Genomic DNA, 27,881 nt, shown 5'->3' on the forward strand with positions numbered 1-27,881 from the left:
GACCATCCGGTGTGGATACCGTGAGCTCCCCTAGGCCACAAAGTACCTCAAGACTCAGTGCCTTGTACACTGGGGTTAGGAATCTCCTTCTGGGGAGGTGTGCCCAGATTCAAGCTTAATGTATGTGAAATAATTTGTTTGGTGTGCACATGAGGATATGAGTGTGAAGAGTGCCATCACAGAGATCTCATACTTCAAACTGTATCATGACTGTGTTCAAACAGTTTGTATAACCTGAGAAAATAGCTATAAGATGGCTAGTGGTCTGACTGGTTTCTGGCAGTCAGGTCTGGCTCTGTGTGTAGGCAAAGGAGGCAGCAGCTCGAGAAAGCAGAGGACAGTAACATGGGAAATATTTTCCTGTTGGTTTCATCTGTCAGAGCCCTAGGGAGCTGGGCTGATTGCTGCTTCTCCATGGCAATAGAAGCTTTACATCCAAATTTCCATTACTCTTCCCTTCCCCGCCCCCCCCCCCCCCCCCCCCCCCAACTATTGCTGTTCTCTAGATCCACCTCTGTGATGTGCCGCCTTCTCCAGCTCTGGTTCCTCATACTTGGGGTGGCAAAATTCAATTTGGCCTGCACTCTTGTAAGTCTTGAGTGATGTTGCTGCAATTGTGACAAAACGATGTGACCTAAATATTTGAGCAGCCCATGCTGAGGGTTGTACTTCTGTGGGTTTGTATGCTCTTAGAAATACCTGAGCTAGATAGTTTAAAGCTGACATGTATATATGAGCTGCAGTCATCTTAGTTGTGGCAGCATAAGCAAAATTTTGGGAGCTGAGCACTCTTGAAGGGAAAAAAAAAGTACCGTATGCATCTGTATATGAGTGAGTGTTATCCCTCCAGAACCTGCACCCTAAGCTATGAGAGGACACTTTTGTAAATGACATTAGTGATTAGCAGTCTGACAGGAATGTTGTGAGGGTACAAAATGCATCTCTAATAAGATTGTCTATATTATGATCTGCTAGACTAAAAGGTAACAGGAAATTGAGACAGAGGCCCTGAAAATAAAATTGTTACGTTATAGCGTAGTAGAAATTTCATTTTTTTTGGTCCATGCTGTCCTGGGTCTTCTTTCTGGCTGGCAAAGCTTGTGTATGAAGTAGTTCAGGCTGTCCCGTTCCAGGAGTGTGGCATGTTGTGGCTGTGAAAATGCCCAGGTAGTCCCTGTTCCTCCCTTGCTCCATGGGAGGATTACCCAGCACCCGTGATTTTCCCTAGGGTTTTCTGCCTCACTGTAGCCCATTAGACTATGACTGTATCAACCATCCCTTGACCCTGGAGCTCTTCTCAGGTCCAAGCATACACCATACCTTTTCCAGGCATGGTCCTTCTGCTGTACCTCACTCTCCTTTGGAAGGAAAGCTGGGGAAGAGATTTGAGTCAAAAGGGGCTCACAGCATAGTGTAGTCTGTGCCCCAGATCTGGATGATCAGTGAGCACTGGGGAGTGTGTTGTGGAGCACCCCTGTCCTGCAGTATGGGTGGTGTAGCAAGGGTGTTGTGAGGCAGAGCAGTCTCCCCCGTAACTCATGCCATGCCCTCCCCACACCAGGAGGGAGACAAAATCTGCTCCCATCTGACCCCCCTGCTGCAGTCTACTAATTTTATCTCCTAGAGGATAATTGAAGCACATGCTGGACAGCAATTCAGAGGGATAATTTATTTCCGCCAACTCCAAAGTCATCTACTTAGTCTTACTGCTAAGACATTTATTAAACATATCAGAGTTGATGGTGGAATTTAGAATTACAGCAAGGCTTTTTAATAGTACAGGCAAAAATGAATTTTGTTGCATGCAGAGGGCAGTCTGCCCATCTTGCTCCATCCCTTATGTTTTGATATCTGCTTCACCAGCTTATTCTCACCCTGAAGCTCCTTATTCTCCTGTCCCTACATTCCTTCAGGTCGTCACCAAAATAATACATCGACTCTCGTAGACCCCCAGCATGTTGAGATGCATAGACCCATGTACTGGCCTCACACCTGTGCTTAATCCTACTTGGCTTATTTTTGAAGGAAACAGGGAGTGGAGAGCAATATAGCCCAGTCTTCTTGCTGTACATGTAAAATGCACACATCTGTATTGCGGCTATAAAAGGTGATATACAGGTACTTTTTCTTGAAACCCTGACATGACTTTCAGCTCGTTTGTGTAGTACAGAGCCTTGGTGAAAGGAAGGCTGGAAAAACATATCAGGAGTACATAAATAACACTTTTGTCAAAGAGTATTTCTACAGACCCCCTAAATATCACTTTTGATGGTCCTTTCACACAAACTCCATTTCTGTACTGTTGTTTTCGGAGAGATCTCTTCAGAGCCTGATATCAGGCAAGCCATTTCACTTGCAGGCTTAGACAAGGGTAATTTCAGACGTGAATCTTTTCAGGATTTATTGAGGGCTCTGATGCAACTTCATTGCATGATATAGTGAAATATTATCTCTCTTCCACCCTCAGTGATGAGTTACATGAGGGCTATTGTATCACACAATTTGCTGGGCACAGTTTCAGTGCTCAGATAGATGAGAAGTGAAATTTCAGGCCTTTAGGTTGGTCTCATTGTCTACTGAATTGCCTCTTTAGAGCAGTATGCACTCTTTCTAAGTGGCAACTTAGTACTAACATCTTTCAATGCAAGCCCATGTACTAGATTTTATCCTTTGACCTTTCCAGATCCCTGCCTCCAACGAGAAATTGTGAACACAGAATTACCTATTAACATCACTTAATCTTCTTCTTAACTAAATTTCTTCTGAGCTTTTTCTTACCCAGTCTAACACCAAAACAAACTGCTGAATGCACTGCAGCATGTTTTGTGTATGCCTGTGGCACATGCAACCTGTTTGGAGGACCTGCATATGTCCTTCTCATGCTGTGAGGGTTATGGCACACAAAAATATATTGTATTTATAGTAGGATGCTGCATATGTTCAGAAACTGTTGAAAGTCTTTGGAATTCTTATAACTGTTTATTCATTCTTTTGTTTAGGAGTCAGTGACCTGTAAGTGCTCATTATGAAGAGAGATCTGGTTTTCTTGGTGACTCTAATTAGCCTTGCCTTCCTGTCACTGCTAAGGTCTGGATATCCTCAACATATTGCAGAGGAGTCCTGCTCTGTTCAAATTCTTGTTCCAGGCCTCAAAGGTAATGTGGAAGTCTACTCCATCGTTCAAATACTAATCCTTCCTTTCTAACAACAGGCTCATTTGCACCACTGACTGTTTCTAACAGAGATAAAGAAGGTGCATTTCAGTTGTCCTGTTATTTGTCCAGTTTGTAGCCTCCTCAAAAATGGAGTTTTAAGGTTCGTAAGATGAACTGAAGTCTGTTAAAATGAACACGGTTCGGAGAATGCATGCCACAGTTTCTCAGACTTCTGATCTGTAGTGCTTGTTACTCTGATATGCTGCCTGGTTGCTTTGTCTGTGTTTATACTCACAAATGGTGCACATACCCAAAGACTGTAAAATAAGGCCCTACTTTATATCTGGAGAGGTTTTCATTGCCATTTTGTGATGTCCTAATGGGAAGTACTTTGTATTTTCTAATCTTCTGCTTGTCTTCCCTTGATTTTTAAATGCTCAAGTGCCTTTTAGAATAAATAAAAAATTGGTTACATTTTTGGCATTTCTGTAGTTTCTGTTGACAAAAGCAACATTTTTACAAAATACACCCCCAAACTATTGCCGAAAAAAGATGGCATAATAAATTATTGGTCTTTTTGTAGCAAAAAATGTATTAATGTATTAAAGTACCTTAGATAGGAAATCAACAGCTGGTAAGAATTAGTATTTTAAAGCAACAGGATCCATTATGGTGTGAAATCCTAGCCCTGTTTAGTCAATAACAGTAATTCTTGTTTTGGAGGCTATGGTTTTTCTACTGGAGTGTAACACCTGTGAGCATGGGGAAATACCTGTTAACTAAGGACAAAAAACCCCATGAAAACCACTAGTTTATCATTAATGATTTAAAAAAATGCATTAAGAACTGCACAACTAACCTTCCAGTTTTTCTGGTAGTTATGCATTGTAGTATCACAAAACTCACCTAACAATATCGATGCCGCTAACGTTATCTAGTGCAAACCTGGGCTTTACTTCATTGCCTGAGGACCATAGTAGGACTGCAGGCTCTCTCTGTGCTGGTAAATTGATTGGTGAGGGCAAGTCTGTTCTGCCCTACAGTTGTTCATGCAGTTAAATTGCAAGCACAGCCTGGCCATAGGTTTGGCTGTGGTGTAAAATGCCCTCTCCAGACATTGCCCAGTTTGGATGTGGCTGCCCTGTGCTGGAAGCAAGAGAATTGGGCTGTAAGGATGTGTGTTGTGCTTGGCCAATTAGCTTCTGGACCAAAAAATCTCTCCTGTTTTGTTTATTGTTATTATTATAGATGCAGCTTTGGATGTCTGAACTGAACCAATATATATATTGTTTTATTTTACTTCAATAAGTGGCCTTTGAAATCTTAATAATATTTACACCTTCTGCAGATGTTCTAGTTAGAAAGAACGACACTATATCCAGGTCTTCTGAGGTTTGACTAAGCCTTGAGTAAAGTTGTTTCATTTTTTCAATATATTTGCTGTGAAATAGGCATAAGATAGTGCTGTTGATGTGACTTACAGAGAAGAACACAATCAAATTAAATATATGTTGTCTAAAGTTACACAGAAGATCAGTCAAAGGTTCAGATGCCACAGCACTGGGGACCGAAGCTTTGAAATGATTTTTCATTTCAAAGATGCTGATAGGCTTTGACAAGTTTTGTAACTTCTTTGCCTTAGTTTCCTTATTTGTGTAATCAGTCAAAATTAACATCTATCATTACCATTTTTATGAAAGGACTGTTATTATTTTTATATGCAGCAGAGTTTTTTTAAAATGTATAAACAGCGCAGGGCCCTGACCCCTTGTCAGAAGGCAATCCTGAGCCAGGAAACAACAAAGAGGCCTGAAAACCATCATGTGTTAGTGATTTCACTCCGCTTCATGAGATGTAAGCCTTGCAAAAGTGAGAGAGATTGATGTACAAATTCAGTGAAGCACAAAATGGCCCGATACAGCCCTAGTTAATGTGAAATCCCTAAAAAGCTGTCAATGCTCCAGCTACGCTGTCAGGGGGACTGGCTCAGAGAATTGGTAATGAGCTACTGCTGTCCCACACTGGCACAACTCCAATCCATTTCGGTGGCCAAGGCTTTCTTTAAACTGAGCTTATATGTGGCTGCATGCCCAAATTTCAGCTCCCACGCAGCGGGATTTGCTCGCTGCAGCTTTTAGATCTGCCCCATCTCCTTCTCTGCTGAGCTATCGGCAACATCTCCAGTACTGGAGGAACAGAGCCCCGCACTGCTGCTGGGCACGAGCCTGTCAGGATTTGGGAAAAATAGGTACAGGAAAGAAGTGGAAGAAATGAGGGAGACCATGGGATGTGTGAAAGGAAAAAAATAGGAGAGCCTATTTAAGCCTAAGAGGTGGTGCAGAAAGTGGAGCCCAAATGGGCTGGTGAAGGAGAAAGACATTAGGGAAAAGTACCCAAATGTCAGGGAGCATAATGGAGAAATTTTAGAACAAGAAGAAGGAAAGGGGAAAGAGAAAAGAAGAGCACAAAGAATGGAACTGAGTGGAGAGACTAGGAACTAAAAAAAAAAAGAAAATGACACAAAGCCAATTAGGACCCCACAGAATAAAAGGGAGAATTGGAAGGGAGACGCAATGAGAATGGTGGTGAAAATGGAAGATGAAGAAAGCCAGTAAAGACTCCAAGAATAGAAAAAGGCACAAATGAGTTTAAGGTCAGCAGCTTAGGTCTTAGGGACTGATATTTTTTTTTTTTTTTTTATAACCTCAACACTATAAAGGAGTAAGATGAAATGTGGAAGGGAAAAATACCATGGCTCTGAGAATCCAGACAGCAGACTGATGCGTGTTTTAGAAAGCCGACAATATTAATAATGGGAAAAGTGTGTTGTGTGTGAAGAAGCGATGGATGATGAAGCTTCACTATGTTGCTCACTCATATTCTTCCTAAAGTCCTGTTCCTTTTGATAGGCCCATGAGATTGAAGTTACTACTATTGTGGAGAAAAAAATAACATGGAACAATCCTTCAAAGCTTGAATTCTCAGATTGCCACTTTGTTTTTGTCTCCCTTCTAGAACCTAAAGCAGGAATTGTCTAAATAGTCTCAATGACATACAATACATAAAAAAAAGTTGATGCTACGTAAATAAAATAAACCCAGTTTTTTTACGCCCACACTTGATGCGTCCACTCACACAGGGAATATGAATAATGGAAGAAAGTTATCAGAAGCCAAGGAATTCTTGATAGCTCATGTAGTTAATATTTGGCATGCTATTTTCATTACAGTAGATGGTACAACTCAAGGTAGGCAGGATGCAAACATAATTGGCAACAAATCCTGTCCTGAAGAATTCACAAAAGGAGATAAATCGACAGCAATGGTAAGATGTATTGTTTGAATTATGAAAGATCTTTCTCAGAGGTGACAGGACAAGAAGCTTGTAGTAGTGTCATGGTTGTGCCTGATGCCTGCGATCCTGCTGCAGCTCAGTTCGGTCCCAGGGCTAAATTCCTTTCGGGGGTGTGGGGCATCACAACACTGGAGCACTGCTGGGCACATCTTGCCCCGTCGCAGCTGCGTGGGCAAGAGCTGCATTGCACTGAGGAGAAGGTACTCTTTCATGCAGTGGGGCTGGAGGAAAGAGCCACCCGGGAGGGGAGGAAGAGGAGACTGAGCAGGTGGTACAACTGCAAAGGGACCGTGGCTGGTGGTGGAGGCGGCGCCAGAGCAAATGGGTAGGGACCACAACGCACTGACCCCAACCTTCTGCTCCAAAGGGACTGGGTATAATGTGCGGCACAGGGACTGGAGACCAGATGGGAGGGGCAGAGGTGTCTTTCACTAAGTTCATTTGTTTGTTTTTTGTTCCTAGTTCAGGAATCAAAAGTTAAAAGTTAGTGTTAATTGATGATAAATTAAATTGATTGAAATTCCTTGACAGAAAACTCTTTTATTGCCCATGACACCTGCACAGGATTTGCTTCCTCAGCTTGCACAGTGCTCAGGGTACACAGAGCAAAAACAAGGACTTAAACACAGCAAAGCTGAACTGGACCACTGATCAGTCCCTCTTGGCCAAGGTCTTGCTGCTTAAAACAGCTGATAACAAAGAATGCAGAGTGGTCTGTAGCAGGGCCCGTAATGGGCTAATCTCCTCCCAGGGAAAGTTTCTTAAACACCCACACTAAGGAATGCAGTGTCATCTTATTATAGGAATAAAAGCAGGCAAGTGTAATGGCCTGAAGCAAGAGTGATCTATTTTATTGATCCCTAATGCCCAGCTTTCACTCTGAAGAACGTGTAAAGCAATAGGCTGTAATAGCCTGCTCTCAGCCTCCAGAGAGCAGGAAAAAGTCATTGTCAGGATTTATCTTTGGGAAGCAAAGAACTCATAACCAGCCCTGAGGGTGGAAAGGCAATCACACAAAGCCTATTGGTTACCTGATAATAAAAAAAGTGACGTTCCCAAATGTGCCAAATAATAGCCTGTTTCATACTAACAATATTATTCACTGGGGATTATGTGAAGTATGTCCTCATTAAGGTCAGAGAATGGCCTATTTTTGCATGTCTGAAAGCAGGGAAGATGGTCTGGATCCTGCTGGCAGCCTGAAGAAGGAAAATATAACAGATGGAGGGCCAAGTTCAGCTCACAGCCACCTATGGCTGCAATAAGGAGAGGGAGACCTGGAGGCTGCATATTTGAAACATACCATGTTTTGGCTTGTTTTTACATATCATCTCTATGGTCCCTCTCTGAACCACAGCTGCCAGCTATGCCAGAGAGCAGAGCTGGAGGGATACATGGTAGCTGTTGACTTTCCTGCAATGGTGGTCCCTTCAGCTTCCTGGAGAGCAGCTAATGCTCACCTTCCTCTGTAGTACAGTGTTGGGGGGGCATCAGGTGTGTTGTGCTAGCTCTGGCTTTTAGATCTTGGAGTTTTCTTTTATGTGGAAGCCATAGAGCTTTCTTCTCCTTCATATAAATCTTTTTTGTAAAGGTGGATATGTAAATCATTCTTTAAACTTCATAGAATCATTTTGTTTGGAAGGGACCTTTAAGATCATCAAGTCCAACCGTTAACCTAGCACTGCCAACTTCTGTTTGTTTAAGAGATTTTAATTTTATGTCAACGGCAAACTACAATAGTAGTACAATAGTAGGAGCGAAACAAGGTAAGCATCCCTAAATTTCCAATGAAAGGCACCAGGGAGGGAAACATTTACAGAAACTGTTTTTTAAATATGGTGAATATAATAATGCGCCATGAGCCACGTGCATGTGGGTACAATGCACAGTGATTTGTACCACAGAGGTTAAAAGGCACAGTATATAACTGAGAATATGGATCAGGAGATACTCTTTCATGCTTAAAAATGACCCGCTAAGTGAAGGATGTGGCAATGCCTTCCTATAGGCCTGATCCATCCTTACTCTGTAAATGGCATAAACTTTTCTCTTTTTCTTTTTAATTTGAGGTTATAGTTAAGCCATTTTCACTTGAGACTTGAGCACGTCCTTAGCAGATACTCAGGAAGTGTTTGGTGAACACAGACCCAGAAGTTTATGTGCTAAGTTGGGGCCTAATTCTGAAGCTTCTACTTAAGTGAATTGTGCTCTTGGCCTTTTTGGACGTTGATGATATGAGTAACATCCACAAAACTAGACCCATTGTCTGAAACTTCGGTGATGTATTGACTTTGGTTTTGTCAGTGTCTATGCCAATTGCAGGAAATTCTGTTTTCCATGCATCAAGTAAAGCTGTTAAGTCAGATCCTATCTTATTTTACTTTTTTCCCCTCTTGTTATAGTAGGTTTTTATTTTCAGTGGAGAGAATGGCACTCTTGTCACTGCCATGAATTGAAAATATTCCTGGTTTAATAAGATTCTTCTTTTTGTTTCCTTTTGTGTCAACAGGGGAGGCTGGAGAAAAGGGGGAGAAAGGTGCTCCAGGTCGTCCAGGCAGAGTTGGGCCTCCAGGAGAAAAAGGTAACTTCATTAAAGAAGACATTTTGAAAGTCATTCCTGACCAAATGCTGCCTTTTCTTGTGGGGCGATGATGGTGGGGATCCTCTCTCCCTTTGCTGGGTGACTAAATCACCCGTGGGCATTTTCATGTACCGTTGTTGTGTTTTAACCCCAGTAGGCAGCTCATCCCTACGCAGCTGCTCACTCACCCTGCCCTAGTGGGACGGGAAAGAGAATCGGGAAGGTAAAAGTGAGAACACTTGTGGGTTGAGACAAAGACAGTTTAATAGGTAAAGCAAAAGCAGTGCACACAAGCAAAGCAAAACACAGAATTCATTCACTACTTACCATGGGCAGGCAGGTGTTCAGCCATCTCCAGGACAGCAGGGCTCCATCACACGTAACAGTTACTTGGGAAGACAAACACCATCACTCCAAACATCCCCCCCTTCCTTCTTCTTCCCCCAGCTTTATACGCTGAGCATGATGTCATATGGTGTGGGATATCCCTTTCGTCAGTTGTGGTCAGCTGTCCTAGCCTACTTGCTTGTGGGGCAATGTGAGAAGCAGAAGAGGTCTTGGCTCTGTGTAAACACTGCTCAGCAATAACTAAAGCATCCCTTTGTTATCAACACTGTTTTGGTCACAAATCCAAAACATAGCACTCTACCAGCTACTATGAAGAAAATTAACTCTATCCTAGCCAAAACCAGTAGAACATATGCACTCATTTGTAGACTAAATAGTGCTTTCTGGTCAAAAAGATTCATTTTGGAAGAAAAAAATATTCTTGATTTTTTTAGAAAGATCTCTGTGAAGAAAGACATAATGTCTTCTTCATAATTTGCCTTCTTCAAATGCAAACCTCTTATTAGATCAGAGGTAAAAAATAATGGGGTTCGATTTCCTTGTTTCCTTTTCTTTTTAAGTGTGAACACTCAATACCTTAATTAAAACCACTGAGGGAAGGCAGTAAATGATAACAGGCAGAGATGGCCATGAGTGATTCTACATTTCTTGGATCACAGTTCAGTAACATTTATGGAAAGATGGTGGTAACACTGTTTGCATTGTAGTTCAAAATATTTGGAGCTCTTGAGAGGAATGGTGCTCAATAGTATTCAGTTATACAGCTGAGAGAAACGCGGCATTTCTGTCTTGCAGGAAATTCTGTCTTTTCACATTTGTTTTTCTCCTGAAGCAAGGAGGAAATTTGACCATAAATTTTCCAGGAGAGGCACATTCTGAAAAATTCACATTAGGAGTAGTCAAAATATTTTATTTTAATATTGAAGTTAAACATTCCACATTGCTGTCATCAGAACTATGAAGTTAGTTAGTGTCACGGTTTAAAGCTGGGCCAGCTATTAACCAGGTGGCAGATGCTCTCTGTTAACCCTCCCCCCCGCCCCTAAGGGAAAGGGAAAAGGGAGAGAGACTTATGGGTTGGAAAGTTAAAACAGTTTTAATAAACTATAATAATGAAAAAGAGTATAATAACAATAATAATAGAAATAATCAAATATATACAAATATATACAAAACCAAGACTGAGAGCTTGGAAATCCTCCTCAGGCAGAGTTGCTCCCCCCAGCACGGGCAGAGGGGAAAATGCAGTAGCTCCCCCCAGCACAGGCAGAGGGGAAAATGCAGTAGCTCCCTGCTATCACACCTGCAGGCTTTTAACTGGAGAATTGGCAAAGCTGGTACCAATCAGTGGGAGACAGGAGGGCCCCTCCCTCCTGGGCCCCACCTCCAGGAGGCAGTGGGTTAGTGATAAACAGGAAAGTGAGAATGACGTGTATGGGATGGAATACCTCGTTGGTCAATCTTGGGTCACCTGCCCTGTCTGCTCCTCCCTGCAGGTACGACCCCCCTTCGGCTCTTCACTTATAAGCAGTGAGGAATTTAGCAGTGACCTTGGTTTCTCTAAGACTAATTGGCCTGGTTTGGGCCAAACCAGGACAGTTAGTTTTTACTAAAATGAATTTACAAGCTTCCTTTCAAAGCAATCGCAGTGGTAAATTACACTTCGTTATGATGATGCATGATCCGCTATGTAGTTCTTTTGGGCACTTATGGGAGTCTGATACATGCAGTTTTTCCTGGGACCAAAATCCATAGCTAGAGCTCATCCCCCTACAATGCACTGAAAATTTTATAACTCCTGTGAGGGGTGTTCAGTCAGTGTATTTCCCTTATGGAGATGTACCCTTCAAGGATGACTCATATAAAAAATAGTGAAAACTAAAATTTCAACTTTTGCAAGGTAATGCAGCATGAAGAAAAGTTAAAGTACCACAGAACAATTTAGGTTAAAAGATCATAAAGAGCTCATCTAGTCCAATCTCCTGCTTAAAACAGGGCAGACTTCAAATTTAGATCAGGTTGCTTGGGGTCTTGTCCAGTAGAATTTTGAAAATCTCCAAGGATGGAGATTGCACATCCTTTTTGATAGGTCTGTTCACCAGTGTCATCGTGAGAGACCCTTTCCTTAGGGCCAACTGAAATTTTTCTTTTTGTAAGGTGTGATCGTTGCCTCTTGTCCTTTCACTGCGTGTCTCTGAGAAGAGAAGGCTGCATCTTCTCTACAAACTGCTTGTAGGTAGTGGAAGACTGCAATTAGGTCCTCCCTTACCTTTCTCTACTCCAGGCTAAATAAAACCATCTTCCTCAGCTGAACTCCAGTTTGCTTCTCTTCCATGAGGGCCTAAAAATCTCTGGGTCCTTTTATGCAAAGGAGTTTTTTAGTCAGCCATTGGCCAGCCTTCATCAATGCATTGCAGGTGAGGAACTTAGCGTCTGGCTGAACTCATTCCTGTCAACACAATTCCAGCGGCTTGTCGAGCTCCTCCTGACTGCTGCCCTTCAGCACACCAACCACTCCTGCCAGCATGGGGTTTCTTGCAGACTTGCAGAGGATCCTTCCACTTCTTGCTCCCTGTCACTGATGAAGGACTGGTTCCTGAGGAATGGCACTCGTTATCAGCCGCCGATTAGACTTTGGCAGCCTTACAACAGCATCATCTAACCCTCTCAGCACCTTTTAACGCCTTCTGGTCAGTGCCATGGACCTGTGTACATCCAGATGAAGTAGTCCCTAACTCAGTCATCCTCTACCATGAGTAGCATGTCCTGCCCAAATCTTTGCTACCAGACATGAAGAACTGGGGGGTCAGAGAGCAGACCTTGCCAGTAGAGACCAAAGGCAAAAAAAGCACTGAGTACCTTAGCCTTTCCTGTGACCTTTGTCACTAGGTTGCCTTCCTCCTAAGCAGAGTGCCCAGAGCAGAGTGGTCTTTTTTACTGCTGCCTTACCTGTACTGTCTTTCATGTTGTCCTTCATACACGTAGCTGAGTTCAACTCCAGCTTAACTTTGGCCTTCCTCACTTCGTCCCTGCATGCCCAGGGAGTACTTCTATAGTACACTTTGGTAGCCTGTCCCAGTATCCACCTCCTGCATGCTTCCTTTCTGCCTTTGGTCTCAGTCAGCAGTTCCCTATTCAGCCAAGCTGGCCTTCTGCCATATCTGCTCATTTCCCTGCACATTGCAATGGATAGTTCTTATGCTTTAAGGAAATTGTTCCTTAAGACTGAGAAGCTCTTTCTGGGCCCCTTTGCACTTCATAGCAGCCTCCAGTAGGATCCTGCCTAACAGTTCCCAGAACAAGCCAAAGTGCAGAAAGTCCAGGGCTTTTATTCTGCTGCTTGCCTTCCTTACTTCCCTCAGGATCTTGAGCGCTGTCATCTCATGAAGGCAGTCATGGTCACTGCAGCCAAGGCTGCTGTTGACTATCAGATCCACAACTAGAGGGTATGTGAATAACAGGTCTAGGAGACTACCATCTCTAGCTCGAAAACCAGTACCTGCGTTAGATAATTGTCCCTGATGCACTCTCTGGATTGATTTTTCCCAATGGTACTACTCTCACAGAAGATGCTGAAGTAGCTAGTCTCCAATTATGGAGCTTCGTACAGTCGTTAAAAGAACTCTTCACATCCAGTCCCACTTCTTGACAAGACAGTCTGTAATAAATGCCCACCATCATGTTCCCCTTGCTGGCCTCCCCTCTAAATCTGACTTACATGCTTTCAGCAGACCAGTTGCTAGTTATGAAGCAAAGCTCCATGCATTCAAGGTGCCCACTGTGAAGAGCATAACCCTTGCTTTGTCTTCCTTGCCTGTCCTTCCTAAAGAGCCAATATCCATCCACTGCAGCACTCCTGTTGTTCTGGCTCTCCCATTATACCTGGGTGATTGATATCATTAAATGGACTCCGAGTACCTCCTGTTTGTTTCTCAGGGTTTGATCATTTTTGTACAAGTGTTTGAGATGGGCACCTGGTCATACTGCTTTCTCATGGGGAGCTTGAGAGCCTCTCCCATCATGCATGTTTCTCTAGCTTGGCGTTTTGTCAAACCAATTCAACATGTTTTGGATCGTCTGAGAAATGGATATACTCTTTTTCAGTCAGGCCAATCTGTGATGTAACATTTCATTAATATATTTTATACTGTAAAATTGCATTTATTTGGAAAGTCATTCTCATAAAGAATTCTTGATTAATAATAATGATAATTTTCCAGTTTTCCATACCTCCAAAATTCTGATGAGACTGAAAGAAGAAACACTGAGGTGAAAATTCACTGCAAGAAAACATACTTGAAACAGAAGAGAGATGAAAGAAAATTGAACATTAATGCATACTGTATCGGTATTTTTCCAGGCAGTGCTTTCAGGTTCAGCACAGGCAAAATTTCTTACTGCTCCTGTAGCAACGTATTTTTTCCACTTTCCTTTGTGCATCCAGATTTGACTTGACGCATGTTTGTTCTTGGAATATTTGGTAAACAACTTTATTTTAGCATAGTAAGAAGTGTCTAGAAACTTTTCTAGATTCTCAAGTTGAGTGAGAGTGACTCACCTGTATATTCTCTTCCAGCAGTCCAAGGGTTTTCCCGTTTGTTATGCAGAAGCTGGAACTTTGAGGCAAAAATAAAATATAACAATATCCTTGGGAAAAATCATGTGAGCTGGTAACACTGAAATAGCCAACGCACTGGTGTCTTTTTCCCATTTGGTTGTTCATCTTATTTATGGAGGGTTAAGAACTGAGCATCATTTGGAGGTTGATAATTAGTTCACTATGTTGTTCTCAGAAATAGCCAGTTCATCACCTTTTTTCTGGACAGATTATCTAATATCCATTCGTGACCTGCTATTGGCTTTTCTTTTTTGCTCTGGTTTTGGTCTCTTGATGGGCATATACCACTGATGTCCTTTAAAGTCCTCAGCTGGTGTAAGCTTAGACCTGTGACCCAGGTACATAACACATAGCTTAGTGGGTAATGAAAGATGGATAAAATTGTTGCGTCACTTTGCATTTGCACGAATGGTTGATCACAGCAGCTCTGTTTGTGTGCAGTAGCCTGTTAAACTGCAGTCACTGTGTTAACATTTGTGTTTGACCCCCTGTATTTCCATTGAAGCTTGATAATTGTCTTGTTGGGCTAATATTTGGCTCCTTCTGTTGATGGAAATGGCTATATTTCAGTGTATTTTTATGCTATTTGAGTAAGTGATGGAGGGAGAACTGTAATTCTTTTGCAATATTTGTAGAGTTTTCTACTTCTGGTGTTAATTTAGATTATCAGAATCACAGTAACCTTTTTTTTTTAATTTCCCCTTTCTTTGTTTCATTTCTCAGGCAAGTTCATCCTAAGAAAATATGCTTAGTTTCTTAGGTAGTATACCTACTCCTTAGGTATATAATAATAAGTGAATAAATAACATACAAAAGAAATGGTTTTCTTATGGTATATTTGACCTGAAACGAACATTTCAAGATTCTAAAGTGCTGCAAATATTTTCATCATATTCTTTCCTCATGATACTTTCAGATTCTGGTAGTTCAGAAGCTGATAAATATTAAAACATTCTGGTGCTTACCAGAAATAAATCTGGTTGAGTGTCCTGATGTTTCAGGGTGACATCAGACATCCTGATGTCTTTGGGCACTGATTAAGGTTAAATTCCACTTACTTTCCTCATTGCTTTTAATTAATTATATAGGTCAATTATGATGCATAGCATGTCAGTAGAATATAAAACTGTGTGTTGGACTTACGTAAAGCGTAGAGTGCTAGATGAAGTAAAATGGCTGATTCAGACAAAAGTAGAGTGTACTGCAGTGCAAGTTTTGGGGTGTGAAGTTAATAGACATAACTTTCCTCACTTGCCCTGATTGCTGTACTGCACACTCCCATGTTGGGAGTGAACTCAATTATTCGACAGAGTCATGATCCTATCTGTGAAGCTGAAACTTCCATGTATACAAATTCCGCAGACATATATCAGTAACAATACAATACTGTGAATATTCCCAGAGTAGCATGTATTCTGCTTATGGCAATCAAAATAAGGAGGAGAGGGTATATTTACTGTTGGAATGCATAATCAAAGGCACAGCACATTAAATATGTGTTTTTCAAGACATTTTATGTTGCAAAGTGGGCTCTGAGCAACCTGATCTAGTTGAAGATGTCCCCGCTCATTGCAGCGGGGTTGGACTAGATGACCTTCAAAGGTCCTTTCCAACCCAAACTATTCTATGATTCTATGATTTTTATTAGAGCCATAACCATTTGAAAATATATTATTTTAGTATTTTAATTTCAGCCTTGATGCATCTTACTTCATTTATACTGGTATGTGAAGCAGGGTCACATACTATTCTTGGGCATGGAACTCAACTGTTTCTCTCTACCTTTGCAGTGTTAGCACAGTCCCTGGTGTGGTTTCGGCTTGTGCCAGTGAACACTTTCCCAGACAGTTCTTGGACACATTTTGGGAGTTAACACAATGAACAGCTTGCAAGTGATTATCCTGGTTTGAAGAGTAAGACAATTTAATATCGTGGAGTGTACCATTCTCAGCCATCTGGTTCCCACTGCCAGGGAACAGTCCCAGACATTTAGTTTACTAGTACAGGCATAGCCTCTTAAGTGTGAGAGAAGACTCATTAATTTACCTGGATTGGAGCCAGAGTGCTCAGTCATTTGTATAATCAAATTCTAAAGAGAGGTAATAATATCTTAACTTATATTTTAGTATTACTGATTGCTCATTAATATGTAATCAATCAATCCTTTAAATTTCTGAGTCAACTTTTACATGAATTTATTGCTCGCTAAGGAGCGCTGCAGGCAGGATGCCATGTAAAAATCCTTACATTGACAGTTGTGGATTCACAAAGTGTGTATCTGGTTCAAAACTGTCTTTCAGTTCTGCCTGAACTCAATAGGATTTTGAGAAAATCCATGCTAAACTGAGTGGACAAAACGATGGCAGATGGGCTTCAGTGTAAATAAATGTATTGCCTAGGGACATTAGGGATACATAATTTATTCCATACTTACATTATGCCAAAAACCAGAACTGTCACTTAAAACTTGAGAACTGCTCTGAAATCATTAGCAGCAGCCGTAAAGCCAACAAAATGCTGCCCATCATCAGAAAAGATACCAAGGACAAAAGAGCAAGCTCATTTTTGCAGCTGATTTTGCTCTGTATGAAAGCCTGATGCGCACCTGGCGTGAGTGTGGTTCTGGCCTCTGTCTCTCAAGAAGGACATGGGAGATTTGAGAAGGGCACCAGAAATGGGAAGAAGATGGAGGAGCTGCCTCATAAGGAGAAGCTGTAAAGGTTGAGACTCTTCCATCTGTATGGAGGAGTCTGAGGAGGATATGATCGAGGTTACAGAATCACAAAAGCAGTGAGTAAGGTGACCTGCTATTCACCAGATCCCATCATACCTGAGCTAGGAGGCACTCACTGAAACTGCTGGGGGACTGATTCAGCAACTCCATCTGCAATGGACTGCAGATAGTGGCTGGGGTTGTGTGACCTCCCTATATTGCACTTCTTGCTCCCACTGTGGGAATCAGAGTGTTGGACTAGGGGGACCACTGGTCAGAACAAGCTTGGTATTATGTTGTTAATGTAATTCTGGCAAGAGATGCATTTCATAAGGGCAGTTATTTGTGTTTGTGTGCATCTGAATATAAACTCCCCCATTCAGGACTGGACCATACTATTTCTGTTTCTTTTGTTTTGAATGTACATTAAAATCCTTTAAACTTTTCTGCTACCTTCCTAGATTGGATTTTTTCTTACTATCTTTAGTTTCCTTTGCAAATTTTCTAGCCTTCTGATTTCTAGTCAGTATGGATTGATAAAAGTTTCCTCTTTTTTTTTTCAAGTTTGTTATGCCAAGCTTTTAAAGTTTCACTTTGTCATAAAGATACCTGTCTAACATGAGTGGGATGGATCACTGCTGAGAGGTGTTTATTTCTCCATTGCCTACCAAGGAAGCTTAGATAAATAGCATAGACTAAAAACCTAGCTTTCGGGTGGCTAATGCTGGGTGAAATTAATTTGCCCCACCTACATCAAATACCACCTGAGATTACGCACTGTTTGTTCATACAAGATGTAACTGTGTTGTAACCACTGTTTCCTAGCCAACCACCAACCTTCAGTGGTGTGGATGATTCAGATTATTAAGCGTAAAGCAGTACCGTAGTCTATTGGTGTATTAAGAATTTTCTGATTTCCAGTTGCCAATAGTTTTAAAAAGTTAAGTGTCCTGAGTGTTGGTTACTGCCGTATCATAACAACATTATATCCTTTAAAAATACTGTTCTCATTCAAGTCAGGCTAAATATTTGCATTGGGAGTACTGACTTCTGGAAGACTAAGGAGGTACACGGGGGGAAAGACGTTGTAATCTTGGTCTATATCTTACATTCTTTTTCTAAGTATCCTCTTCAGATTGCTGTTAAAGATGGCACTAGAGTCAAGTAGCCTTTGGTCTGATTTGGTACGCTTCTGCTTTCATTGTTAGGTAGGTCTCCGTGATGTCCGCTATGTCAAATCATGAAGAATTTCTATCTGTCTTCAAATCCTTAAGTTTGGGAAGTAAACTATTGCTCTCTTCCCTTTGACATGATTCAATTCAGTTTGTCTGTGACATAGTGAATTTGTGTTTCTGCTGGGTTTGTCTTTTTGACACCTTTGTCTTTTTTAAGTAGTTTTATACCTTCTTGTCTGTTCCAATTAATCCTGCCTGAAGAGATTGGCCATACTGTATGAAGGCCCCCATTTACAGTGTTGCAGAGAGCCAAAGCCCTCATTTTTTATTTCTTCTCTTGTTTGTGGGCCTGAAAAGGCCACCAAGAAGATCATTTAGAGTTTATTTCTCTTCAGTTCCTTCCAAAATCCTTTAAGTCTTCTATAATTGGTTCCAGTGTATACCACCTTTATCTGAGAGATGACAGATGACTTGCTTCATATTCTCCATTCCAACTTTCTGTTAGATTTCCTACTTTTGGTCTATGGAGACTTAATTTCTTTCATTGTCCTCATTTCTTTCCAGCTCTCACCTCCCGATTTCATTAAGACTCTTTAGACTGCATTTTTGGCAATCATAGGGCCACTAAAAAGGACTTCACAAAAGGTAATAAAACTTTTGAAACCCTCCAGGCAGATGGGTCTCTCTTGAAACCTTGTGATTTATTCTGCAGAAGAAGCAAGCCCCTGGAGCAGAAGCAGGGGTTAGTCACTGTAAGAGAAAACCAAATCCAAACAGTTCTTTTAATGAGCACAGGAGACTTAATGTATGTCTTCATTGTTTGAGATAACACACATACTTCTGAGCAGATCACATAGCTTTTACTGGCTATTACTGAGAAGTAGTTCATTTTCTGGGCAGTATTTATGAGAAAGAAAGTGAAGTAATTTTATATATTGTATTTTGTTTATGCATTAGAACTATGTGTTCATTTAATTTCAGGTGTAGCAGCCTGAAAAGAGAAAGCATTCAAACATCTGATGATCTGTTACAGTAATCCCAATTCATAAATAGCCAACCAAGAAAGGTCACTTTCAGAGCAACTTGATAGACTCATTACAAGCTGATACTTTAGAGATTTTAAAGGAAATACCCTCTCAATATACTATCTATATTATGTAAATATCCAATGGTAGCATCAGTACCTTTATGACCTGCACAGCCCAACAGATTGCATCTTTAAGGCAAGCCATGAATCTATTCTGAAAGTGAAGCTGTATTCCAGGAAGTAGATTTTCAGGTTGCTGAGTGGATTACTTCCATTTTTCCAGTAGGAACATATAGCATAAGAGAAAAATATTTTTGGTTTCTGGTAAAATTTCCTAACTGAGTCCATGTCGAGTAGTGACTGAATTTGATCCTTATTAGAAACAAAGGAGAATAATTGATTGTAGGACTTGCCAGTAATTAATTAGACCAACAAGCCATACACATTCGGCTTCACTCAGTTCAGAGGAAATTATTTCTTCCTGACTCATGCCATCAAGTGACTGTTGCTTGAGACTTCATGGAATAATACAGAGGACATCTCTTAGCCCAGTGATGATCAGTTCATATTCTGAAACTTGCTAATGATTAGACTTTTATGTTAAAGGTAATGATGAAATAAAGTTATAAAGTTGTCCAGCTTTAAAAAATATATACAGGAAATATGTGACTGTAGGTCTAGTTGTAGTGACAACGAAGGGCAACACATCTTCAGTTGTCATAGATCCACAGCTGAGGCTGAGCTATGACAATTTACACAAGTTCAGTTGCTGGAACCCTGTGGTAGATTTTCCTCCTAACTTGTCTCATTTATTCCTTGCTCCTGTGTAGCCAAACAGTGCATAACATGTGGCTTTGAGCAAAGGAAGCATCTTTTCAACAATCATTGAAAAAACTGCATCAGTATTTCCTAAAGCAGTCTTGGTCTTGCGTTTCTGCAGGATGGGAGCCTCAGAAGGCATTTGGCTTCTCATCCCTGTAGTCCCTTCATGAATTAGCTGTACAGCTGTGCTGCCTCCAGACCATGTTTCCCTGGAAATCATGATACAAAGAGGCCTAAATCCGATGACAGAGCATTTATTTGCTCAGGTGGTGCACCCAGGAAAGGGTATCACCAATGTACACTGAGATGCAGTATTATTTCCTGAGGCTCCTCGGGCCATAGGAACTGCAGCATCAGGCAAACTCTGCCACATTCGCTACCTAGTGAGTGTAACAAAATGAGAGGTATCATTTCATAGGTCTCAGAAAGCCTACCTAAAACAAATCAGGGAATCCTCTCTAAACCAATGCCAGAACCAAAATGTCATTTAGAAATAATAATCTGACAAGCTTAGACTATGTAGAGTTTATTGACTGTATACAGTTTGGCTTAAGCCAAAACCTTCAGTTGTGTGTAAGCCTGCTGTATTTACTCTGTTAGGTGAGTAGTGCATATTAATTTCAACTGCTGATCCCCTAAACTTGTAGATGAGCTCTGCAGACATGGGGCTGAATAAGACTTTGCTATTACAAGCTGAAGTTCTTCTCTCAGATTCGCACCATTAAGATAAGTCTTTTCCGTAATGCTTGAGAAATGCCATTCAGAAACACCATATGAAGTATCACAGAATCACAGAATCAATCAGGTTGGAAGAGACCTCTGGGATCATCGAGTCCAGCCATTGCCCTGACACCACCATGTCAACTAGACCATGGCACTAAGTGCCACGTCCAATCTTTTCTTAAACACATCCAGAGATGGTGACTCCACCACCTCCCTGGGCAGCCCGTTCCAATGTCTAATGACCCTTTCTGAGAAGAAATTCTTCCTAATGTCCAACCTGAACCTCCCCTGGCGAAGCCTGAGGCTATGTCCTCTTGTCCTATCGCTAGTTGCCTGGGAGAAGAGGCCGACTCCCACTCCTCTACAACCTCCCTTCAGGTAGTTGTAGACTGCACTAAGGTCACCTCTGAGCCTCCTCTTCTCCAGGCTAAACAACCCCAGCTCCCTCAGCCGTTCTTCATAGGTCATACCCTCCAGACCGAAGAACAAGACTGTTTTGTCTCTTTTATTATTTGAGCTCTGGAGGAGCTCAGATCAATGACATCAATACTTGGACTGTGACACACATTTCATTAGTAACAGTGCTTCAGCTTGGTTTTTGAAGACAGTGATGGCAAAGAAACTGCCTATTCCAGTGCAAATTCTGTTTCCCCTAAAGCCATTCTAATATTCACTTTACATCACACAGGGAAGTACAACTACTAGAAAAGAGGTCAAAGTCAGACAAAGTGAATCAAGCTATCTTACATTAGATTTCCGGGTATGCCTCATGGACACAGATAGGTGACAGTGGCTGGTTCATGCAGATTTGTTGACAATTTCAATTGACCTTAAGAGGTAGATAGTTGCCTTTTATTTGTAAAAACACAGCTGAGGAAAATCATTTTATAGCAGCTCCTTTGCTACATCTGCACTTTGAAGTATTCTGTAAAACTGTCTTTAAAATTAGTAACATGCTGCATTGCTGGTTTGAGTCAGACTTTGTATGAACATGTGCGTGTGTCTGTGTATGTATGTAAGAGTTCCATTAATTTTCATGTTTCATTAATGTAATCTTCAAATGCAAGAGCAAAGAATGAGGATGTGACTACTTTCACAGTATTTGTATTGTATAAATAAGCCATTAAGCCCAAATTCAGCCCACAGTTACAGTGGAGCTACTGTATTAGATGAAACTGTCAGTTGTGCTTGGATTCTTTAGGTCTTCTCGATCCAGGATAGTTGTAATCCATTGATCCATGTTTGAATGCAATCCCCCCTCGTTTGCAACATAATTCTGGCATGGTCATCTGAGAGAAGTTTGCAAAAGCTTTTCCAGTAGCTCTCAGCCAAAATGCGTTTTCACTTACACCTTCATGCCTCGTTAATGTCAGTTGTTTTGCAAAGATTAAATTACTGTCTAGGTTGTTATATGTTAAGTTCTTCACAAGGAGTGAGCTGGACCTCTGGAGTTCAATGAATACTGGGGATATAGCGTGTTTTTGCTCGGTGTAAAAAAAGATATTGCAAGCAGGCTAGAATCTGAATGAATCAGACTACGTTGCTACCTTGTGTCTTTTGTCTTTCTGTTATGTATAGGAGAAATGGGGGACAAAGGACAGAAAGGCAGCATAGGACGGCATGGAAAAATTGGTCCTATTGGTTCCAAAGGTATGCTTAGTTCAATTGTTTCTCCATTTGTGTTTCAGCTGAAAAACCTGTGATCATTTGTGTTTGAGAAAAGTTTAAGGGCTTGAAAAATGGTTAACAAGGCTCAGAGTTTACCATAATAGGGTGTTTCTCACACTGTTGTCAGCCAGATGACTGAGATCTCTCAGCCATTTACCTTTCTCTCTCACTGCAGTATACTTAACCTTGAAGCAGGGTGCGAATCCTGGTTTAAGGCTAAATAACGAACTTTGTGCACCATCACACAAGTGTGGACAGTTAAGAGAAGCAGATGGGAAGATGCACTGTATTTTGGCAGACTTTGAAGAGCCAGAAGACTTGAATTCTAATCTTGCCTACCCCTTAGGCTTCCTATGTGACTTTGGTTAAGTCATTTGGACCAATGTTTACTTAAGCATCTATATTATGAATCTAGATTTAGCCACCAGCCTAGCACATCCACCCCTTTTCCCTCTACGGCATCTGAAGTTAGTGGTTCTGTGAAGTTCGTGAATATCAAAAAATTGATATTGGTACATATTATTTTTGTTGAAGTTTCATAGCTTTGGCTGGCCTTTGTTGTGGAATGACTAGGACAGAAAAATCTTTATTTTTGCTTGAGCATTTCTACTTTCCACATTTGAATGTTACTAGAGAAAAAATAAACAAGGGCTAAATGACCTGTTGACCAAAAAAGCTGCCTTAAATTTTTATTCTTCTTCATGTCTTTAGGTGAAAAAGGAGATAATGGTGACATAGGACCACCAGGTCCTAATGGTGACCCAGGTAATCCCTGACATACCTTGTGTATATGAAGGATTTTACAAGATGCATGCATCATCACCAAAAATACATGTCTGTTTACATACTGGGGGAAATAATGAAAAATTAAATATTTGTATAGGCACTGTAATATTTTCAAATTACTTAAAATTATTGAAGCTGCAGTAGTTGCTGGACTTGTAGTGTATTGTCGAAACAATGTCTCATAGCTCCTCAGAAGTGTGATCACTCCAGAAGACTAGTGGGAACTGAAGTACAACTGTCTGTATCATTCATCACCAGTGCAAAGGGACATCTCTGCGTATCCCACTCTAGCTCCAGCCAGCACAAAGGAGCAGGTTGGAAGCTCCTGGCCATCCATGGATTATTGTTATAGGAGCAGGAGTTTACCAGGAATACAGATCTTTCAGAAAAAAAAGTGAAAGCCTGGCATAAGAAGTGTAAGCCTTACAAAAGGGGCATATTCAGATTTTACCCAATTTGTCCCTCCTGGCAGGGTGCACTAGAGGTGCACCAATTAGTTTGCTCATGAGAATGTAATTTGTCACTCTTAATTCTTGAGCCAGAGTACCATATACATAGTCATCAAGCACGGTTTTGCAGTGTAAGTACCCTGATCTTAGACTGACTTAGACACCTGAGCTGAGTAATTGGGTAGTCAAATGCAGATTTGAATAATTACACACAGAAGTGGAAACAGTAATTGATCCTTGGTTTGAGATTTGAGCTCATAGATGTAACAATTGTCCTTTTAGTATTCTCATTCAGATTATCTTTGTCAAACTAATACCAATTTGGGTTAGTAGATGGTTTTCTATTGTCCTATTTTATTGGAAGAAGTACCATAAATTCTGTACTTTCAAAAGTACAGAACTACATTTTGCAGGTAATTATGTGCATTACATGGTTGGAACATCAGCCTTTTGGATCTGCTGTGTTATGTTTCTTGTGAGGAACAGGTGAACAATGCACCGTGCAGATTTTTACTGTGGAAAAGGTGCTCTTTGGAGAAGCCTGAAGAGAATAATTTTACTCAAAATGGGAAATTTTGACAAATGTTTTTAGTTAAAAAAAATCTGTATTTTTTTGCAGGGAATACCTGTCTGTGTTTAGGTTAGCACTAATCATGCAGGTCTGAAGCTTCATGGGAAGTGAACTGAGCTGTTCTGGATGAGGACCCTATGATGGTGCAGGGTAGCGAAGGCTCTAGGTTTCTGTCTGTTATTTGCAAGACAGCCCTCTCCAGGGCTGCCAGGCTGGGCCTTTCCATAAAATTGTTTAGATAATTATTGAAATTAGATAGCTTTTTGATTTTAGTGTATCTGTATCATTTCGCAGGCATCCCCTGTGAGTGCAGCCAGCTAAGGAAGGCTATTGGTGAGATGGATATCCAAGTGGCCCAGCTAACAACGGAATTAAAATTCATAAAAAATGGTAGGTTAATTTTATATAAACATTTTCCTTTCTTGTTGCCTCATTTTACCGGTGTAATTGCTCGTAGAGAGTGTCACCGTCTTGCATCTGATTTGTGAAGCTATTTTGGGGTGTACAGTAAGTTGGTTTTTAGAAATGCGAGTGCTCACTTTTCAGCACTGCCCTCCCCCGCAGCTGTTGCTGGTGTGCGTGAGACAGATAATAAAATATATCTGCTGGTGAAGGAAGAGAAAAGGTACAAGGAAGCCCAGCTCTACTGCCACGGAAGAGGAGGGACGCTGAGCATGCCCAAGGATGAGACTGCCAACAATCTGATCGCCTCGTACATCAACCAAGCCGGTCTCACCAGAGTTTTCATTGGGATTAACGACCTAGAGAAAGAGGGAAATTTTGTCTATTCTGACCGATCGCCCATGCAGACCTTCAACAAATGGCGCAGTGGGGAGCCCAACAATGCTTATGACGAGGAGGACTGTGTGGAGATGGTGGCGTCTGGAGGGTGGAATGATGTTGCGTGTCATATGACCATGTATTTTGTGTGTGAATTTGACAAAGAAAATGTCTAAGCTTGTCTGCTCTTTCTTTATTATAAGAAAAGTTTTTAAGCCGATTGTACAAGTTACCCCATGTTTATAGAGTACAAGTGATATTTTGCAAGTATGTGGCATCAGTGTTGTACAGCTGTAAATACAATTTAGGTATTTCAAATATCAGTATTTACCCTTCAGAAGGGAAGAGCAGTGATAAGACATAGCTTGTTTTTTCTGCAGGAAAATATATATATTTAGATAAAAATGTGGTTCGCAGCTAAATTCTGCCCTCACAACAGTTAACAGATGTGATTGCATGACTGTAAGGGAAGGCAGAATTTGGCCTCTAGTTGTTAGAATGATTATTTCTGAAGAAGTAGATTCCTGATATTCTTTTAACTTAGCAAAATTTGTAGTTATAAATGTTAATTGCTTGTAGTGCTACAGGGATATTTCAAAAACAAGGCAAATATTTTGTGTACTCCAGTTAATAAGTACAAATATTACTGTACGTTTTTTGGATGTGAAGGTATTACAGCGTTTTTTTTGAAAAACAGCCAAAGCAAACCAACAAATCAGGAGTCCTATGAATTTTGTAATCATAGAGTCATAGAATCATAGAATTCTTTTGGTTGGACTGTTCACAGATGTGTGGCAAGGAGACACATAAGTAAACTGAGTTTTAGTGCTGAGGAAGGACAATGTTCTTATAATTTAGTACTGAAAGAGGGATCCCAGCCAGATGGGTGTTTTGGGGTTGGCTAAAGGTAAAAGTAAGATTTTGGTCTTCTGCATTCTTTAGTTGAGAATGATTCAGTGCGTGAACTGTTTCAGACCCCAAATAATTTCTTAAACGCATTTCACATTTGTTTAAGGGTATCTTGGTGCATCTTGTTACAAAACAAACCAGCCCTCCACAATTTAAGACAGACTTCTTAAATGGACAACAAATCTCATAAAAATGGTTTAGCTAGTAGTTCCTTTCGGTAGGAAAACAGCTTACATGTTTACTCAGATTGTAAGGATAACCCCCTGAAAAGCAGCAAAAGTTTCCAAAATTTTCCTGATTATGTATATAGTGGTAATAAGTAATTTTGCACAAATAATTTATGTACCCAATTTACAATTGCATATGATGGAAAATGTGGTGTATACTTTAAAAAACAGCAACATAATTTCACAAAGGAAATGATGAATTACTTTGGATCTTCCTAGGAGACACAGTTGTGTGACATCTTACCTTGCTGTTAGGCATAGAAAGATGACTGCAAGATCTCTGACTGTGTTTTTTCAGGAATGCCTTGCACAATATTTTAAGATGATTTTTAAGGAGAAATGATCTTTTGCATAATATAGTAATAAAAATACGTATCTGATTATTATGGGAGATTGGTCTACAGGGTATCCACTGTGGATGTGGCATGTGGTCCCAGAGATTTCCCTACAGCAAGGCAAGACCAACTCATATCAACTCTACAGTGCCGTGGTATATAAACAATCAATGACCATACAATTCTGTTCATATCCACAAAGTTTGGCAATATTTGATGTGTTGCTATTATTATATACCTAAGAAAACAAACCATTTTACTTGCTATATTTACTCTGTGAATTTGAATCCATTAGAGATATATATATGTTTGCTATTAATTTTGAAGATCAATAGCGAATTCTTATAGTATTTGAATATCAGCCCAGCTCCAGAACAGTCACTCTAAGAAATGAACAGTCCTTTGATTGCTTTACTTTCTTTCTAATAAAGGTAGGTATGATTCCTATATGTTAGGTGCTCTTCCAACTGTGTATTGAAATCTATTAAATAATGTGAATATGGTTCTACACTAATATTCAAAGACTCTTTACAGAATTTGCAGGGAGATAACAGTTCCAGTGGAGCAATTTGTTTGTTTAGAATAGTACCTTTTGAGTATCATGATTGTTTCCTGCCTGCTATAGATATCCTCAGAAACCATTTAAATCTCCAACATACTTTTGTCAAATCATTGTAGCTATATTAAAACAGTCCAAACCTGAGTTATAGATATCTGGAGCTCCCTCATTATGTATGTGCTGAAGTTGCTAACTGTTTATGTTTCACCCAGGTTTTGAAAGTCTCTGTTGTAGTGTTCCATTTCCTCAGAAACATGAAAAGAGGCCTTTTGAGGAGGTGGGAAGCTTTTTCAGATGCCACATGCTCCCATTTTAGCTGGAAGTCACACCATGTTTATAAAGATTGCCTTGATGTGTAGAGCATTTAAGCAGTCTCACTTTCTATTAAAATTTAAGATGAAAAATAAAGGCAATGGAAAAAACATTTATTTCCCCCAGTTTTCATGTTCTTCAGGATATATTTTTGCAGCTCTTGATATACGAGATAGAAAGGAAATGAGTTGTATTGTCAGAGCCCTGTATGCTGACTGCAACAGTCTTATTTCATGATTTGGGCAAGCGGAACAAGGCTAGTGTGTAAGCTCTCTAGCTATCCTGCAAGGAGCAAAGACTGCATGTCTGATATTTACCCCTGGTAGGAACAGGGCAAGAAATGGTGGAGGGATTGGAAATGAATGAGCCCTTCGAGTTGCTGACCCCCATAGGTGGACCCTTTCTGGAGGCAGAAATCAATGTTGCATGTAGCACTCAGACTGCACGAAGCCTGCTGACGTGCATGGTACGATTTCCATGACTCTCTGGAATTTGGAGCTATTGTTTTATGAAAAAAAAACAAATGATAACTTAGTTTTATTTGGGGTATTTCCCATGTGCATTAAAACCTGCATTGTAATATCATTTACTCATTTTGTGTGGCTCTATGGAAGCCTTTGGAACATGTCCATCTGGCAAGCACACACTGAGGTTTCTCAGGCTATTCTTATATGCTTTACTTTTGATGGATGATTTTTCCTCATAAGTATTTCCCCATAGCCCTTATTTATTTTATTCTAAATTAAGGGGCATGTTGGTGCATTTTAAG

At 40.6% G+C, this 27,881-nt stretch overlaps 1 protein-coding gene across 2 annotated transcripts in view; it reads left to right on the forward strand.

The window, feature by feature from the left end:
• Window positions 1-27,191, forward strand: part of COLEC11 (collectin subfamily member 11) — a 43,888-nt gene extending 16,697 nt beyond the window's left edge. The window contains exons 2-7 of one of the 2 annotated variants that reach the window (XM_068402750.1): window positions 3,000-3,155; window positions 9,019-9,090; window positions 22,095-22,166; window positions 22,896-22,949; window positions 24,285-24,380; window positions 24,537-27,191. In XM_068402750.1, the coding sequence (XP_068258851.1) occupies window positions 3,026-3,155; window positions 9,019-9,090; window positions 22,095-22,166; window positions 22,896-22,949; window positions 24,285-24,380; window positions 24,537-24,946 (834 nt within the window). In that variant the 5' untranslated portion in view covers window positions 3,000-3,025 and the 3' untranslated portion in view covers window positions 24,947-27,191. The remainder of the gene's footprint in view (window positions 1-2,999; window positions 3,156-9,018; window positions 9,091-22,094; window positions 22,167-22,895; window positions 22,950-24,284; window positions 24,381-24,536) is intronic. The other variant, XM_068402756.1, reaches the window with a different exon arrangement.
• Window positions 27,192-27,881: the final 690 nt, after the last annotated feature.

Source organism: Nyctibius grandis, chromosome 1, assembly GCF_013368605.1.
Source record: "Nyctibius grandis isolate bNycGra1 chromosome 1, bNycGra1.pri, whole genome shotgun sequence".
NCBI classification, from domain to species: Eukaryota; Metazoa; Chordata; class Aves; order Nyctibiiformes; family Nyctibiidae; genus Nyctibius; species Nyctibius grandis.